Source organism: Stylophora pistillata, chromosome 2, assembly GCF_964205215.1.
Source record: "Stylophora pistillata chromosome 2, jaStyPist1.2, whole genome shotgun sequence".
NCBI classification, from domain to species: Eukaryota; Metazoa; Cnidaria; class Anthozoa; order Scleractinia; family Pocilloporidae; genus Stylophora; species Stylophora pistillata.
The window spans coordinates 55,505,742-55,522,130 of record NC_142520.1 but is presented as its reverse complement, the minus strand read 5'-3'; the positions used below and the strand labels follow the sequence as shown (position 1 = coordinate 55,522,130).

Genomic DNA, 16,389 nt, shown 5'->3' with positions numbered 1-16,389 from the left:
ACCTTTCCCATCTAAATCGGACAAATACGCAGAGCGCTCTTCAAATTATTCGATTCCATGAACCATACATTAGCTTGCATCATTTAGCTATGTAATGTTCATTACCCTTTAAGCCAAGTGAAACAAAACTAATGAAAAACTGAAGCCATGTTATCCCCGTCAACTCCAAAGAACGTCAGTCAAAAGACCTCTTCCTATGAAATTCAATCTGTTTTGGCTGACAACTTTGTAAGTGATATTCTTGTTATTGATGGTCCCACTAAAACAGCTGCTGAAAGGGAAGGTTAATCTTAACTTGCGCTTTTTAGCATAATCTATCCCCCTAAACGAACTATATTTCACCGTTAAGAGGTCACTAGTTTGTTTTATCTTTAAAAAAACCTGAAGTTTACTTACTTCCTTTCTAATTATTTTAACGCGATTGAGAGCAAAAGTTCCAGGTACATACATGCATACATATACTTTATTTCAACTCGAATTTTAAGAGCTAGTATCTTCGAGAAAAGGTCCTTTTTCCAAAGGTCTTTTACAATATATTTTCTCTAAATTAATTTATTTAATAGCTGCAAGAAAAATAAGTCCATTATTTTCTCCTGGTAATTACTACTAGTTAAATGCTCATTTGGAAGATGTCAAAAAATCTTAGCAACTTAAAATTTCAAGCGAAAATCAAAGGTAAAATGTTACTAAAATTTCTGCATTCGAAATTGGTAATTCATATTCGGAAATTGACTCTAACTTAACTTTCACGAGACTATTGTCAGACTTTTTTTCCTCTACCTGATTATTTATTTCCCGTTCTCCTCTATTTAAAATTTGCCCTAAAGACCTCTTCTTACAAAATTTTATCCTAAAAAAGAAAAACAACACTTGCTCAAATTGCTCAAATTACCATTGTTGTAACTTGCTGTTCACCTCTTTTATGTTGTTGTTTTCTTTCTCTAACTGCTGAATCTCTCCCTTTAGCTTAACAATTTCTTGTTCACTTCTTTGTATTCTGTTATATAAACTGTTTAGTTGGTTCCAGTAAGTAACGTTTGTACTTCTACACTGGTACTGGTGTCAGCATGAACATTACTTTTTCCGACTGTTCTTCAAATTTAGAGTTCGCTTCCAGTGGTAACTGAGCAAGTGTTGTTTTTTCTTTTTTTGGTTTGCTCCATTTTCTGCGCATCTTCGAAACTGGCCTTCTTGAGTTCGCTACGTGAAGCTGTCGGTTTTGTCCATGGAAGAGTTGAAGGCAAGTGTGTTCTGCTAAGTTTATCTCCTCCATCGAAATGAGCTGAGAAAATCCGCGTACTCGTAGAGCTCTAATTTCAGCGTCTCGTTCCTCATAAGAACCACGTACTTTCTACGTATATCAGAATCTTCAGGAATTCTATAATACTGAAGGTTAGATGCATTTCTGTAACTATTAGTGCAGCCTGGAATACAGCAGTTATAGTGCGCCATTTTCACGCTGTCCCTTCAAACGATCCCAAGAGCCTTTATGGTGGCAAATCGTACCCAGACCGCCGATCGTTTAGAAAATGGCGTATTCAGAGACCAAAAATAGAATGTGTTGTTTCATCGAAGATCAGTGTGTATCCAGTATCTCAACAAGTCTTTGTGAACGAGCCAGCAATATTTTACTGTTGGGTTCAAGGCCAAACGTCGTCAAAGACAACTTGGCGTAAGCTTAGAGGTACTCTATCCGGTGTTACTCTAGAAGATGGTGCTCGCAAGTCGATGAAACATAAAATTTGAACATAGTGTTAAAAACGAATTTTTACACCATGTCTGCGTTTTACACCGCCTTATTTTCTGGATGATTCTGAAGTTCCTTTGCTTTCGACAAAGCTGCGAGCCAATAATCACGATATCCCAGAAAAATCGTTTTCTCTTGTGATCACTCATGGCATGTCTTCTTAAGCCTGGACTTTTAAGAATTTCGCTAAGCTTGTTTTGAGTCTGTTGAATTGATATGGTTTTTTTTTCCTTCAGAGTCGCCTAAGTTTACCTTAACCCCTCCTGCAGTGGTTTTTACAGTGCTACGAACAAATATAAGCCTCAGCTGCGAGGCTACAGGGTCTCCGCGTCCAAAGGTTAAATGGTCTTGGACTCAAAGGTCTTCTGCTGCATTCACGTTTCTTCAAGAGGATGGATGTCCCTTGATTAATATGGCTGAAGATCATATTAAAGAATATTTCATATGCCGAGCAACAAACAACTTGGGAGCGGCAGAAACAGTAACTACGTTGGTTACAATTCTAAAGGTATCGTTTATCAGTTTCTTTACCGCGTCCCATAGAGGTATTTATATTTCTTTTCTTCAGTATCTGGAGGTTTTGCCTCTTAACACCTTTTACGAATTCTCTCCCTGGACTAAGCAAAAGTTGGCTCTCATCCCAATTTTCATCCAAATCGGTCAACTTGTTTCCTTACGGAATGCGTATTCAATCAAAAGTGCGGAAATCGGATAATTACAATAAAAAAATTGTCACTGAAGTTAGCTTAAAAAAATTAAGCAATTGCTGCGATGAAATATTAGCACTTGACTTATCAAAAAAAATAATTAAACAACTTTGTGCGAAAGACTAGTAAGTGGTAGATTTCCCGATGCTGAGGGGTAATTCGTTCCATGCGCGATAAACCCGAGTAATAAAAATATTTTCAAAGGTTTCTGTACAACTAAACGGGAAATCAATTGTCAAATAATCAATATTTCTTAAAGGTGTTTTACAAGAGTGAAACGAGAAATCAAAATATTTAAATCATTTATATTCTTAAAACGTTTAAAAAAGAATACTAAATCATTTTAAAAAAAAAAATCATTTAAAAAAAGAATACTAAATCATGGATTACCCTTCGATGTTGCAATGACGACAATTTAATCTACTAAGGCGCTCGTATTTAGTATGCTTCTTGCCGAGAATGTATCTTGCGGCCCTGCGTTGAATTTTTTCTAAGTTGGTAATGTTTCTTTTGGTGTTGGGTGACCATACTACACTGGCATATTCTAAACATGATCGCACCCAAGTAGATAGATAGATAGATAGATAGATAGATAGATAGATAGATAGATAGATAGATAGATAGCTTTATTAAGAAGTAAAATCATTGCGGCCCCCGGCGGGCCGGCTGAAATGTGACTTACCGTTATCTATGAATATATGATAACAACTAAAAATAAAAAGTAAAATGTAACCTACAATAAAATATAAACGGAGAAGTATCAACACCAAAATACTAATAATCAAGATTACTACTAGTAATTAGAACTGTTCGCCATAATAAAAGTGTTTTTAAACCTATTAGTACAGACTGTATTGTAGAGTAACGTTTTACTTCTAATGTCAGCTGTATCTTAACATGTCCTATAGAGTAAATTAAGCATCCTTTGCGTTTTGTAAGAGATAACATCGACATGATGATTCCAGCCTAAATCGAAGCTGATCAAAAATTCCAGATCTTTTTCAATCAGGAACACGTTCCAACATCACCAAGAAAATACTCTCTCCCATAAATACATTTCACGTGTGCTATCCCTAAAAACCTTCAACTTTTTTACATTCGCCCAATTCCCAAATGCGTGGCTACTCAGTTAACCTATTTAAGTCTTTCATAATTTATTGTCATCATTTTGACCGTTAACTAGGCGAAAAAACTTATAATCATCGGCAAACAGTAACCGTGATGTAGCCCGAAAATGACACCAGGCATTTCATTTAAGTAGATCAAGAAGAGCAGGGGTCCTAAAATATATCCCTGAGGGACTCCAGATGTAACTGGAAGAAAAACAGATGCCTCACTATCGATCACAATCCTGTGTCTTCTGAAATTTAAATAAGATCTAAACCAAGCGAACAAGAAACCCTAGATACCAAGGCGCTCGAGCTTCAACAAAAGTTTTTTCGCGGGGTACTCCATCAGGCACGTTGGAAAAGTCGAGATGGATGCAAATTGGTGTACTACACGGGTGAATTGAGACAGTTGATTTTCCTGGCAAAAAGCCATGCTGCCATGGCGTAATATATGTGATTATAATACCAAAGATCTCAATAAAAACTTGCCTTTTCAATAATTTACTAAGCACATATAGAAGTTCAATGCCCCTGTAGATTCCAGATCTTTTTCAATCAGGAACACGTTCCAACATCACCAAGAAAATACCTTGGAATTACCTTTATGAATAGGGACGACATAAGCGTATTTCCATTTTTCAGGAAAAGACCCCGGCACAAAGATATATTAAATAATCTGTATAAAGAGGGAGAAATTTCCTCAGCGCACCCTTGTAAAACAACTTGGTGGAGAGGCCCAGTGAAACTTTGTTGATATCAAGTAACTTAAGTTGTTTAGGAATATTGTTGGGGCTTAGTTTTAAGACACACAATTCGGGTTGAACACCATAGTTAAGTTGGTGAAGGCCATTAGAAGTGCTACCATGTTGAAAAAGCATTTAATAAATCAGATCGATCGACGGGTACAGTGGCTTGTATCGATTCATGCTTTTAATTTAATTCAAATTTAAATTTTTATTTTAATTTCATGCTTTTAAATTCTAGGGGTTACCTATATAACCCCTAGAATTTTACTACGTCTCGCAATTGCTTCGTAATATGACCAAAATTTACGAGGATTGTCCTTTAGAACAGCACCAAGGTTACATCTGTCAAAGGTTGCGCTTCTTAAATTTGACCGTTCTCTTTACAAAATGTCTGCGGAATCTGGATTATAAGAACAACTTAGCCGGATAGGGTTCTTCTTTTTGAGCAGCCGTAATACTTCTTTTTCAATGAACGGAGGCCTGTTGGCATCCCTGATAAACACCTTAGGGACAAATTCATCTACGCACGATAGATACATGTCATACCAGCAAGCAGTACTGGTATCAATGCCACTATCTACAAACAAAAGAGAAATATCGCAAAAGAAATGTCCCAAGAGAAATATCGCAGGGCTGACTTCAAGCCACGCAGGTTAGCTTTCTTTAAGGTTATAAACTATGAGACGCGATTTCTTTAAGCGAGTAACCTTAGTGAACAAGAAGTTAATCACAAAACGTTCCGAGCTGAAGTTCTAGTGAACGCTAACATCGGTTATTTTTTCAGGATTGTTATAAAACACCAGATCCAATGTAGTCTGAAAAGTTTGTTGGCTCGTATTTCCCTTTCAATATCAATTAACGTTCAATGAAATATAGCCTAATGTAGATTTCACTAGATTTCTCTCTCTCATATCAAGGTTTGGGACGCTCAGCAATCCTGGCAAAAAATGAAAATCATCTGGAAACACTGCGTAATTGGCTCAGCTCTGTGGAGCAGACCAAAACGTCGTACTGGAAACGCTGTTGGCAAGCATCGGTGGATGGTTGGCTCAGCACTACCTTCCACTCATTGTGCGACTGCAAAGGGCCAACGATAACCATTATCCGCGTGGGAAGATACATCTTTGGTGGATACACCAGCACATCATAGAGCAAGTGAATAATTTTAAGATCTTATTCGTCTTGTTCTCGGTCTTCAGTGAATTAAACGCACGTAAGTTATTGATTATAGATTTACGATATATCCTGTAGGTATGTACTTGTTAAGCGAGTTTGAGCGACAGTCACTCCTTAAAAATGGATTCCATGTTGTTGTGCGTCGATAGACGTCAAATGACGTCAAATGACGTCAAAATTCGCAGAGAGCACGAAAGTGGCACGCGAGCCCCATGCGAAAAAGGCTAACCACAAGTAAATTCTTACGTGATCTTTTTCTTTACATCCTCACGGCAGAAAAGAATGTATTTGCTTTATCTGATTAAAAAGACAAATGTGGTTATTGCTGACGTCATTTATGCGTCTGTTCTCCAATGGATCATGAGTAAAAACCAATTAGAATGCGCGTATAATCCTGCTTATCATAAATTATAGTCGGAAATAATTATAGTCTTGAATAAGACACTTGTCAAAAGTATTGATAAATTAACGTAAGGCCCTCAAATTAAGTATTGAATCTCTTAAATCAAAGATTTAGTGACTTCTACTGTTGCAGTTGTTTGATGTTTGGTACTGCCAATCTATTTTCCTTAACACGATGAGTTGAATAATACTCATTTTGATTAGCTCTTAGTCATGATCAGTCTTGAAGAACAGAGGCCTTGATGACATTACCGGTCAGACATTTATGGTAACAGCACCAGCGGACGCTCGGCAACGCCTCGTGTAACTACTTCTGTCACCTTTTACTGAACAGACGCATACCAATATCGATTTTATTTGCGGAAGTTAAACTTGTGCTTATCAATTGGGTATCATGGACCGTGAAAATTCAAACATTCTCATCTTCTATTCTACGTTTTTAAACATGTCACTTAAGCGGAAAAGTTAAGGAAAAACAAATAAAAAATTTGACTTACTCTTCTTTATAAAGGTTACTTTATGTTGCTCAGTGACCGGGTTGAAATGCTTTTTCCTTTGTTCCTAGTTATCCTAGTTATTTCATCACTGTTCCTTACAAATTACACTACCTCCCTATACATTTGGTAGTGAGAGAATGGGGATAATCAAGCTACAATTTCTGGCGAACAAACTACAGTTTTATATGAAACACGTGAACCATATGATAGCTCAGCATTTTGAAATGCCGAATTTTTACCTTACTTTCATAACGTTGTTTCATGAGTCTTCCTATCAAGTAGTAAAAATATTTACATTTGTCTCAGCTAATTGAGATAGTTTCTAACTCTCTCTGACTCTTCTCCTACTTAGCTTCCGCCAATTGTGGATACTACTACAGCTCAAGTGCCTTTTTGTTCTCTTTGGTTAACAAGGCAGGCTGGGAACCCCGGAAACTGCTTCAAACAGGAAAGTATAGTTCTAAGCGATATTCCATACACAGTTGTTCAAGCGATGGGCCCAGATTTGGTGGAGGAGCCGATATTAACCTTGTCAACCCCACCTCATCCAGCTCACATTCTTTCTCAAACCTTGGATACACCTTTCAGTCACCTTCCAGTTACAGCAGCTCCTTCGCCAAATCATTCCTGGCAGGAAGTTATCATTTCCGACCCGACGAGATTGAAGTGTTCTATGAAACTAGTGAATAAAGGCTGATAGTTTCGACAGAAACTGTTTGCTCCGACGAAGGGCTAACGCTCGAAACGTCAGCTTTTGTAATCGTTACGGTGGCCAATTTACCATTTCAACTTTGTTGATATATCCAAATTATTTCTATGAAACTAACTGAACCAAACGATCGGAAGGAACGATGATATTCAAAACACTTATTTACTGCCAATCGAGATAGACGTCTATATGCGGTTATCGCCCACAGATCAGTTTAGGTAATAGCACTATACTGTCTAGGACGTTACAGAGAGAACACAAATTCATCAAGGTGACACTATTCAGAACTCGTGAATAGACTGCGTAGAATATGATTTATTATATCAACACCAATGAAAACAGGTGAGCTTTCGCGCGGAAACGTGATATCTTCACACGAAAAAAAAACACCGTTATGATGGTTATATGATAAATCGCTGCTTTCGCAGCATAAGTTAATCGGTTTGGTTTTTCATTGGTGTATGTATGTTAGATAGAATATTACATGGTCGCTTGGATATATAAGTACTTCTTGACAAAATGGGAGAGCCAGACGGGAAACGGGAGTGCGCGAGAGGAGCTGAACGGGTCAAATGATAAATTGGAAATATTTTTCAACACGAGAAGTAAAATTTCGTATCTCTAAGCGGCCATGTAATATCCTCTATATGATACTGTGAACAATAAGTAAAGTGACTGTACTAACCCGACAATGACCCTCTGATTTAAAAACCAGAAACAGAATTAAGTCATCATCCTCAGAAAAGTCCTGCTCAGTTGGTCCGCCATATTTAATCATCAGTCCGCTATTTTTTCTGTAAGGCTTCTTTGAGTCTGTGGTGGAACTATTCATTTACTGTTATTGGCAAAATGTAAGCCGATGAAAAGTCGGATAGTTCAAAACTATTTAGGGTAATAACATCAAAGGTAAAATTATACGAACAACGCAAAATGAATTCCAAGTTTGAAGGTGATGGAGAATTGACTTTAATCATTTCACTCCCAAGATCTGACGATTCTCCCCTCTAGCTGCTATACATTTCCTTGTAAATTAGTTATGAGAATTGGGTGTAAGATCAAGATAACAACTTCCACCTGATAAGTTTGAGTATTCTCATTACCCGTTTACTGGATAATGTATGGATATTATAGGGAGAAGTTACATGGAGTGAAAGGGTTAACTCCTTCACCATTAATTTACTCTTAATGTATTTGTTCCTTTTATTTGTTCAAAAGAAGTTTAACAATTAAGACTGCTTGGTGTGTAAGAGTCAAACAATTTGAGAAAAGAACATTTTCAACCCCCCTCCCCTTAAATTTTGTATGCATTTAGGTACCCGAGGGATGCATTAAAATGTTCATTATCAAGGTTGTAACATTTGTGTTGCCATGGTCACAATGGATGATTGTTCTCGGCGGAAGGCCTTACTTACAAGGAAAAATTTTGCCTAAAAAGTGTAAATGTAAATCTCGTCAGTCCATTGAAACGCTACAACTTAATACCTACAGCGCACCCAGTGACATTTATCATCTTAATTGTTTCATGAGGTTAACATAAACAAAATAATGGATGATTTATCAAGGTACACGTTCGGCCATTTTGGCTGCATGGTAAAACGAATATTATATTTTTAGAAATATTTAAACTTTTTTACACCGGATAAGTTTACCTAAAAGTAAAAGCTTTCGGTTAGACCTCAAGCCTTAATCGCTTAGTAACATCACCTAAAGCGGTGAGGTTACCGGATGAGTGAGTTCGTTTCGGCGCTACAGGTCTAGCCGAAAGCTTTTACTTTTTAGGCAAGCTTATCTGATGTATAAAAGTTTAAATATTTCTATTCTGATTCTTCCCCGGCTGGATAAAATTCCTATATTCTATCATATTTTTCTTAATTTCTCCAAAAGTACACCGGTCCTGAACTGAGACTTAGACCCGGTTCAGACGTTGATCTTTTCATGAGCCGAACTAAATTCCTTGAATTAAGTAAATGAAAAGATCGGCGTCTGAATCAATTTGGAACGGCTGTTTCAATTTGGCACGGCTCACCCGTTCTTCTCGCCTGGCTCAATCGAGAATTTCGCCTTTGGAACGCCTTTGGAACGGCTTTGATTCAGACGCCGTACTTTTTATGTGCCGATCCCAATGCATAAATTATGATAATGTATTTGCAGGCCGTTTGAGTGCTTTTACTTGAGCTGTATCTGAAACGCCCATAAAGAACGGCGTCTGAATCAACAGGCGTACTTTTGTTAATTTGGGTCGATTCAAATTCAAATTGAGTTCGGCTCACGAAAAGTTCGGCGTCTGAACCGGGCCTTACCTCCAACTTAGTACTAATGTTCTACTTGCTAAATCTGCAAATTATCTGCGGGCCGGTCGCTAATTTTTGTAAGCACAGTTCACGAGCTGACCTCAAGAATCGATTGTTGAATAATTAACTTGGAGTAAGTGAATCATCGATCACTTTCACTCTCCTTTTCCTCTCCACTGAAAAATGTGTCTATTTTAACACATGAAACTGCTCGCCGCTAACTATTTTCCAAAACTCGTGTAATTGACTTCTATTTGAAAAGGTCTTTCCTCTGAAACAACTTGAACCTGAAAAGAGATTTTGTCAACACGGTTTCCTGTTGTCTAATGATCTGATTGGAATATTTTTGTCTCGACAAAAGATCATGCTTGATTAGGAAAGCTGTTCCTTGCATTTACACAAAAATTCCTTAACTCGTAGGAATTGTTAAAATCATCCTGGTGGTAGAACTACCTATTCGATAACTCTTTGTTTTTGAGTACGTTTCATGTTCGTTTTAAGTGCTTCTGTGGCCTTGTGTTAAAAATATTCAACTTTACCTCTCATACTGAAATAGTTTGTAATTCTTTTTTTACCATTTTGCTTATTAGCTTCCAATTGTAGATACCAATACAGTTCAAGCGCCTTTTTGTTCTCATTGGTTAACAAGCCAGGCTGGGGACCAGTGAAACTGTCTCACACAGGAAAGTATAGCTCTAGTCGCTACTCCATATACAGTTGTCCTAGCTATGGACCCATATTTGCTGTAGGACACGATCTTCACATTGTCAGCTATGCCTCATCCAACACAAATTCTAACTCAAATCTTGGATTCACCTACAGTCCACCATCTGTCTACAGTTTTTGCAGTCCCTTCACCCAATCACTCTTGGCAAGAAATCACTCTTTTCGACCTGGTGAAATTGAAGTGTTTTATGAAACTACTCAAAACAAACGAACTGAAGTAATGGTGATATTCTAAATTCCTTTCTACTGACAATCGAGGCCATGGGTCGACGTTTCTGTCTGGGCTAAGACTTCAAAGATAAAGCTTGGACAGATATTTATGTAACGGCACTATACTATCCAAATTATACGAAAATTATTGATCAAAGTGACACTATGGTTAACTTGCGGATAAACCGTGCAGAATATCATTGGATTGTTCAGTGATCGTACCAAAAATAAATTTTCCACTGATTACAAAAACAAAATGAAGCCGTTTTCACCACAAAGTCCTTCCTCAATTTAACGATCGATGCGCCGTCTTTAACTAAATGCATACCGTCCCCTGACTCCAACAGCCGTGCTAACACCACGAAATTTGCCTAGCGAGTCCCCCACATTACTCGTCCCATGTTTCGCATGTCACCGAGTAAAGGAGGCTTTAACTTTGCGTGAACTATTTTATTAAAATATAATGAAGTTGCATGGTCGAGTAATGAGTAAAGATTGGTCTATTGAAGTTTTGGTTTTAATGTTTGATGGTTGTGTTGAATGCAAGAAAATCGACTGTTGATATTATCTTGGCTCAATGTCATACAGTTGGATACATATTTAACAATTACTAACCTCCAGTTGCGAGACACAGTTTATAACCGTAGGAAACAATTTAATTCAACGGAAATATGTTACCTTCTAAAGTCTGATAATAAGGTTGTGAGATAATTTTTTCCACAGGCAAGAACGGTAAACTCCAAATGGAACTGTTAATTTGGGAAAATTCTCAAAAAGTGTTCTACGCTTGTGCTAACACGAGTCAAAATAAAAGGCAGTTTGCTGGTTTCTAAGAAAACTGTTTCGTATACATGGACAGGCAAGTGAAAAATGTAGCTCATTCTCCAATAGAAGTTCATAAATGTACCTAAGACGCCATAGTGAATTTTGAAAAACTAATGTTTCAAAGGTCGACAGGTTGCTGAATCAAAGAGACGCAGAACTATTACTCGAAACATTGGCTTTTAAAACTCAGGGCATTCACCTTCCACGGTGTTACGTTCGTAATCACTCCAGTTTAATAAGAACAGAGGACGTGTTATCCGTCTGGTACAACTTTCAACTGACTCCAGACCATGCAAAATAAACGCGCAACCGAAGAAAAATACAAAACCGACCAGGCACAAACTACTTCCACCGCGACCAATTTACATCAGTAACAAACAAAATAAAAAAAAATCCGACTTGATAAGCGCATTTATCAGGTTCAAAGGCTTAGACAAATTTTCCTTTTCTATTCGAAAGAAAATAGAGTTGGGCTGAACATTTTGCTCAACTCCCAAGCGTATTGCTCGCTCGGTCACGCTGGACAAAACCCAACACATCATAAAGGTATAACTAACCAGTTATTCGAAAAAAAAATATACACATTTGCCTAGTTCGTTTCCTTTTTCTTTCTCTCTTTTGAACTCTTACTAATGAGCCTTCACATATTCACAGACACAGATAACCCAAACAAATCATTTATTGCCGAAGGTCTCTATCGACAAAGAGGATTAATAACTTGATTAATTTGCGTTACGCTTACAATTGGGTTCCTAACCTTTCTCTTTAGTAGAAGAATGGAAGTTATATATCTATCAGATCTCCGATAAATTACTCCAGACACTCATAAGTCTAACACGGTCTTAACTAAGTTCTTTTAATTCAAAAATTTACTTTCAAGGTAAACTCGTTTGTAAATATCCAAAGAAGTAATTAAGGTAATGTATAGAGGTAACAGAAAGCGGTAATTAACACTCATTTCTTTAGTTCTTTTACAGGATAATCCGCTTTATCTGAAAACAAGTAAAAATAATCAACACAGTTCTGGTAAAAAATTGAACAATGATAGGGTACCTGTAAATAAACAATAACCTCTATCAGGGGCTCTTGCCAACCTCGTTCCCATGGTCTCTAATCTCCTCGACCCCCCTTCCCTCTCTACCCCCTGTAGCGAGAGATGAGAGACCCTGGGAACGAGGTTGAGGCTCCTGCGTCTACTTGGCTTCAAATCTGCTGGCTATTTGACCACACGTTAATATCTCTTTCTGTTTATCTGAAATAGGTGAGAGAATATTTTAAGTTTTGTGTTCTGAATGCATCTCTGTTATCATACACTACCCTGTAATCTCACGAAATCAATCAGCCCTATTAAATTTCCTGTGAAAGAGAAGTACAATGTTTGGGGGGTTTGTTCCAAGACAAGAGAGGCTCAAATAGTTTATACTCTCGAAAACGAGAATTTCTGATTTCATCGCAGGGTCAATTACCTGCTTTGACCTTTGTTCAATTCCGTCGATAATCATATCAGAAGGAGACGGTCTCAATGAGGTGATTATTTTCGCGGCAACTGGTTGCATTTTTTGGCTGTTTTGCAGCTAACAGTTAATCCCACTGACACCCTGGAAAAAATATCGGCGAAACATTGTCCTTGTGGGAGCGCAACTGGAGAGGGTCGCCGAGGCAGGTGAATGTCTTTCAGGGGCCCGGAGGGAGAACTAGACTCGCTTTCCGCCGCTCTCTCGAGTCCGGCCTTTTCCGTGGGTTCGGGGAGAAGCGCGTAGGTTCGGGGAGGAGCGCGGGCTCCGGTTCCCGAACAGCGGCAGGTAATCGAGCCTGAGGGAGAACGCGTCGCGTTACAGGACCAAAAGAACAGCTGCGACGGCGCCTATCAAAGTTGAACCCACGGATCAGAATAACATTCTTGGTCGATGCCTGATTATTAAACTATTCTAAAATTTATTTTCAGCACGGTTTCATCATGGAATCTACATCTGATGGGTTACTATTACATTAGCGAAATGTACTTACATTGGAAAGACGGTAGTTTTTAAAAAAAATTACAGTTTAAAAGTAGTGGTATGTAAGACTAATTACACAAACAAAGCAAAATTCCAAATTTTAAGGTAAAATTGAATTGTAAACTTAACTGCGATAGGGTTATTGCCAGTGAGTATGCAGTCGTTTTTCTATCCCTATCTGATGTATATTTTCTATATACTTTCATTTCATAATACATTTACCCTCTCAGAAAAAAATTCAGTCAAAAGACCTCTTCTTATGAAATTTAATCTGTTTTGTCTGACAACTGTGTAACTGATATTAGGGACCTTAAGATACTGGACGCGGCTGCCTTTAAGAACGCGGTCACGTCCGAGAGGGCATGGGTCGTGACCGCCACCTCTGCGCGGGAAATACGAGCCTTAAGATTTGCGTTGTGCAAGCGGTCGCCGAAACACATAACAACAAACACATTCAGTCAGAGAATGACTGCTGAAATCAGGCGGTTTTGCTGCTATGACGTCGTTTAAGAAGACCCGAGAGCTTTTAACAGGCTCTTATTTAGCCGACATCATTTCTGACGAAGAATTCGTGCTCCTCTATGACTGCAGCTTTTCAAAGAACTTAGAATTACCGTATGACGAGTACGAAAGATTTGACCTCGAAGAAATGGCAGATTCGGAGTGTAGAGCAGAGTTCCGTGTAAATAAACGCGACCTACCGCATTTAGCAGAGTGTTTACAAATACCTGATGCTTTTGTATGTAACCAGGGCTCCGTTTGTGACGGTATGGAAGCTATCTGTATGCTACTTCGAAGGCTTTCATACCCTTGCAGGTACTCAGATATGATACCAAGATTTGGCAGACCAGCCCCCGTGTTGAGTATGGTGACAAACAAGGTAATTGACTTTATCTATGACAACCATGGATGGAGAATCAAGCAATGGAATCACGACCTTCTTAGTCCAGCACGTTTACAAACGTATGCAGATGCTGTGTATGCAAAGGGTGCAGCCATTGAAAATTGTTTTGGATTTGTGGACGGTACTGTTAGGCCAATTGCACGACCAGATGAAAATCAAAGAGTTGTCTATAATGGACACAAAAGGGTGCACGCCCTGAAATTTCAGTCTGTAGCACTACCTAATGGCATCATAGCAAATATGTATGGACCTGTAGGTGGGTACTGCATTTTATTCAAGTTTAACCAATACCTAAGAGTCTTGTTTAAAACTCAAAACTTTTCACTCTTATGAATTTCAGAAGGCAGGAAGCACGATGCAAGCATGTTGGGTGATTCTGGACTGCTTCAACAGCTACAGCAGTATGCACATTCTCCAGCGGGACATCCTATGTGCATATATTGGGACCCTGCATACCCCTTAAGGGTACAACTTCAAGCCCCTTTCAGAAATGTAGTTCTCACTCCACAGATGCAGGCATTTAATTCTTCAATGAGCTCAGTAAGGAGTTGTGTGGAGTGGCTCTTTGGTGATATAGTTAATTACTTTAAGTTTATTGATTTTAAGAAAAACCTGAAGATTGGCCTAAGTAGCATTGGAAAACTTTATATAGTATGTGCTGTGTTACAAAATGCTCTTACTTGTTTGTATGGCAATCTCACCTCAGAGTTTTTTCACTTACAACCACCCACACTACAGGACTATTTTGCATAAGAATGTACTAGGTTATGGTAATGTTCACAAAATAGTTTTGTGAGTTAATTGTATAAAAACCACCTCAATGAAAGAACAATCAATGGCTTTTATTGTTGTTACCATACATGTAGACAACAAAGAACACAAAAGGGAATTCCATCCCAAAATGCCATCAAGCTTTTCAAACTTAACAAGTCGTCAAAACTTCAAGACGTAACTGTTGAACTAAGTAGAAACAAGCACTCTGAAGTAAACATTAAAGTATATTGTCTGGAATGCTTTCATGTCAAGATTAACTGTCTTTTCTTCCTGCAATTTGTTGCATGAGGCCAAACATCAAACTCATGAGTTGATTGCTCTGTTGTTGCTGCTGTTGTTGATTAGCAAGTGCTAGTTCATAAAGCCTTGTTTGTCGCTCGTGCTCTTCCCTTCTGGCTTTCTGTTCTTCTTGTTTCATTGCCATATGAATGTTTGCTTTTTCCCTCAGAAACTCTATTGTATCATTGCCACCCTTTCTTGACCTTTTCTTCGACGGCTCTGACGAACCCTCACCTTCTCCTTTCCGTTTCATCGTTTCACTCAGCTTTTCGCACGCCCTCTTTCGGACCTCCTCTCCCATCGCTCTGTCTTCCTCTGTCTTTTTCTTGTTATTCAACAATAATATATCTTGTTCTTCAGCTGCTTCCCACTTCTCGTTGATTTCCTCGAGGGCTCGGTCCAGCTCTGTTTCCTCCACTTCCACTCCACTATCTCTCCGTTCCTTCTGCATTCTTGCACGATACTTGTCCAGTAAAAGCTTAAGATGCTCCCTCCCCGATTTCTTTGTGACAAGAAACCTTAATATGGCATGCGAATTGAGGTTGTCGGCTACTTTTTGCCACACTTTTCCTCTTTCAACTGTCCTCGCCTTGTGACGGTACGGTTCCAATAACAAAACCTCCCGAGCAAGAGCAATGTCGTGGTCGTTTGTCCATTCCATTGCCATACTAAAGGAAGAGAAAGTAGAATTTCAATCAAATCTTTGGCGCCATTTTTATCAAAACAAACACGAGTCGAAGAATAATGGTGCAAAATAATATAAATAATGCAAAATCATTTTCTAAAGCGGTCCTAAACTGCCACTGATTAATTTTACACGATAAAAATGAAGGTTAAAATGAAAAATAAAGCAAAACTGTCCGAGGAAATTTACCCAGATTTACCTGCTTTTCGGATTCCTTTCTGAAGACTTGACGTTTACACAAAAACCCTCTATATGCTCGGTAAATCTGAATTATGAAAACAAAAATGAACCAGACAGTTTAGGAATCTATTTCTTTTATAATGATGTTTGCAAATTTCATGCAAAACTTGTTAATTTAAGGGAAGAATTCGGAAAAATGACTTACCTTTCTGAGAGGCCGCCAAAATAAACTTCGTCGCCGCCGCAACTGAGGTGGTGGCCGTCAAGTGGCGTGACATTTATGAAAATTAAAACTGAGACCTTGCGAATTTACTTCCGGTTCACGTCGTCCTTGGCCGCGTCCAGGGTATCTTAAGGTCCCTATTCTTGGCTATAAGACGTAAGCTGAAGCAGTTGCTGAAAGTAATGTTTCGTGTTAACTTACG

General features: G+C 38.4%; 3 protein-coding genes and 1 pseudogene across 3 annotated transcripts in view; 2 read left to right on the top strand and 2 right to left on the bottom strand.

Moving 5' to 3' along the window:
- The window catches only part of LOC148740496 (organic cation transporter protein-like), an 88,834-nt gene that overhangs the window by 44,844 nt on the left and 27,601 nt on the right, over positions 1-16,389 (bottom strand). The gene's annotated exons all lie outside the window — the stretch shown is intronic.
- On the top strand, positions 1,530-10,345 carry LOC111345866 (uncharacterized; annotated as a pseudogene).
- Positions 13,444-14,799, top strand: LOC111341098 (uncharacterized). Its single transcript, XM_022948054.2, has 2 exons — positions 13,444-14,302; positions 14,387-14,799. The coding sequence occupies exons 1-2, from the start codon at positions 13,639-13,641 to the stop codon at positions 14,797-14,799; spliced, it is 1,077 nt and encodes a 358-aa protein (XP_022803789.2). The 5' UTR covers positions 13,444-13,638.
- LOC148740499 (uncharacterized) lies at positions 14,868-16,337 on the bottom strand. Its single transcript, XM_088748555.1, has 3 exons — positions 16,170-16,337; positions 15,984-16,049; positions 14,868-15,767 (listed from the first exon to the last, which is right to left on the bottom strand). The coding sequence occupies exon 3, from the start codon at positions 15,764-15,766 to the stop codon at positions 15,074-15,076; it is 693 nt and encodes a 230-aa protein (XP_088604681.1). The 5' UTR covers position 15,767; positions 15,984-16,049; positions 16,170-16,337; the 3' UTR covers positions 14,868-15,073.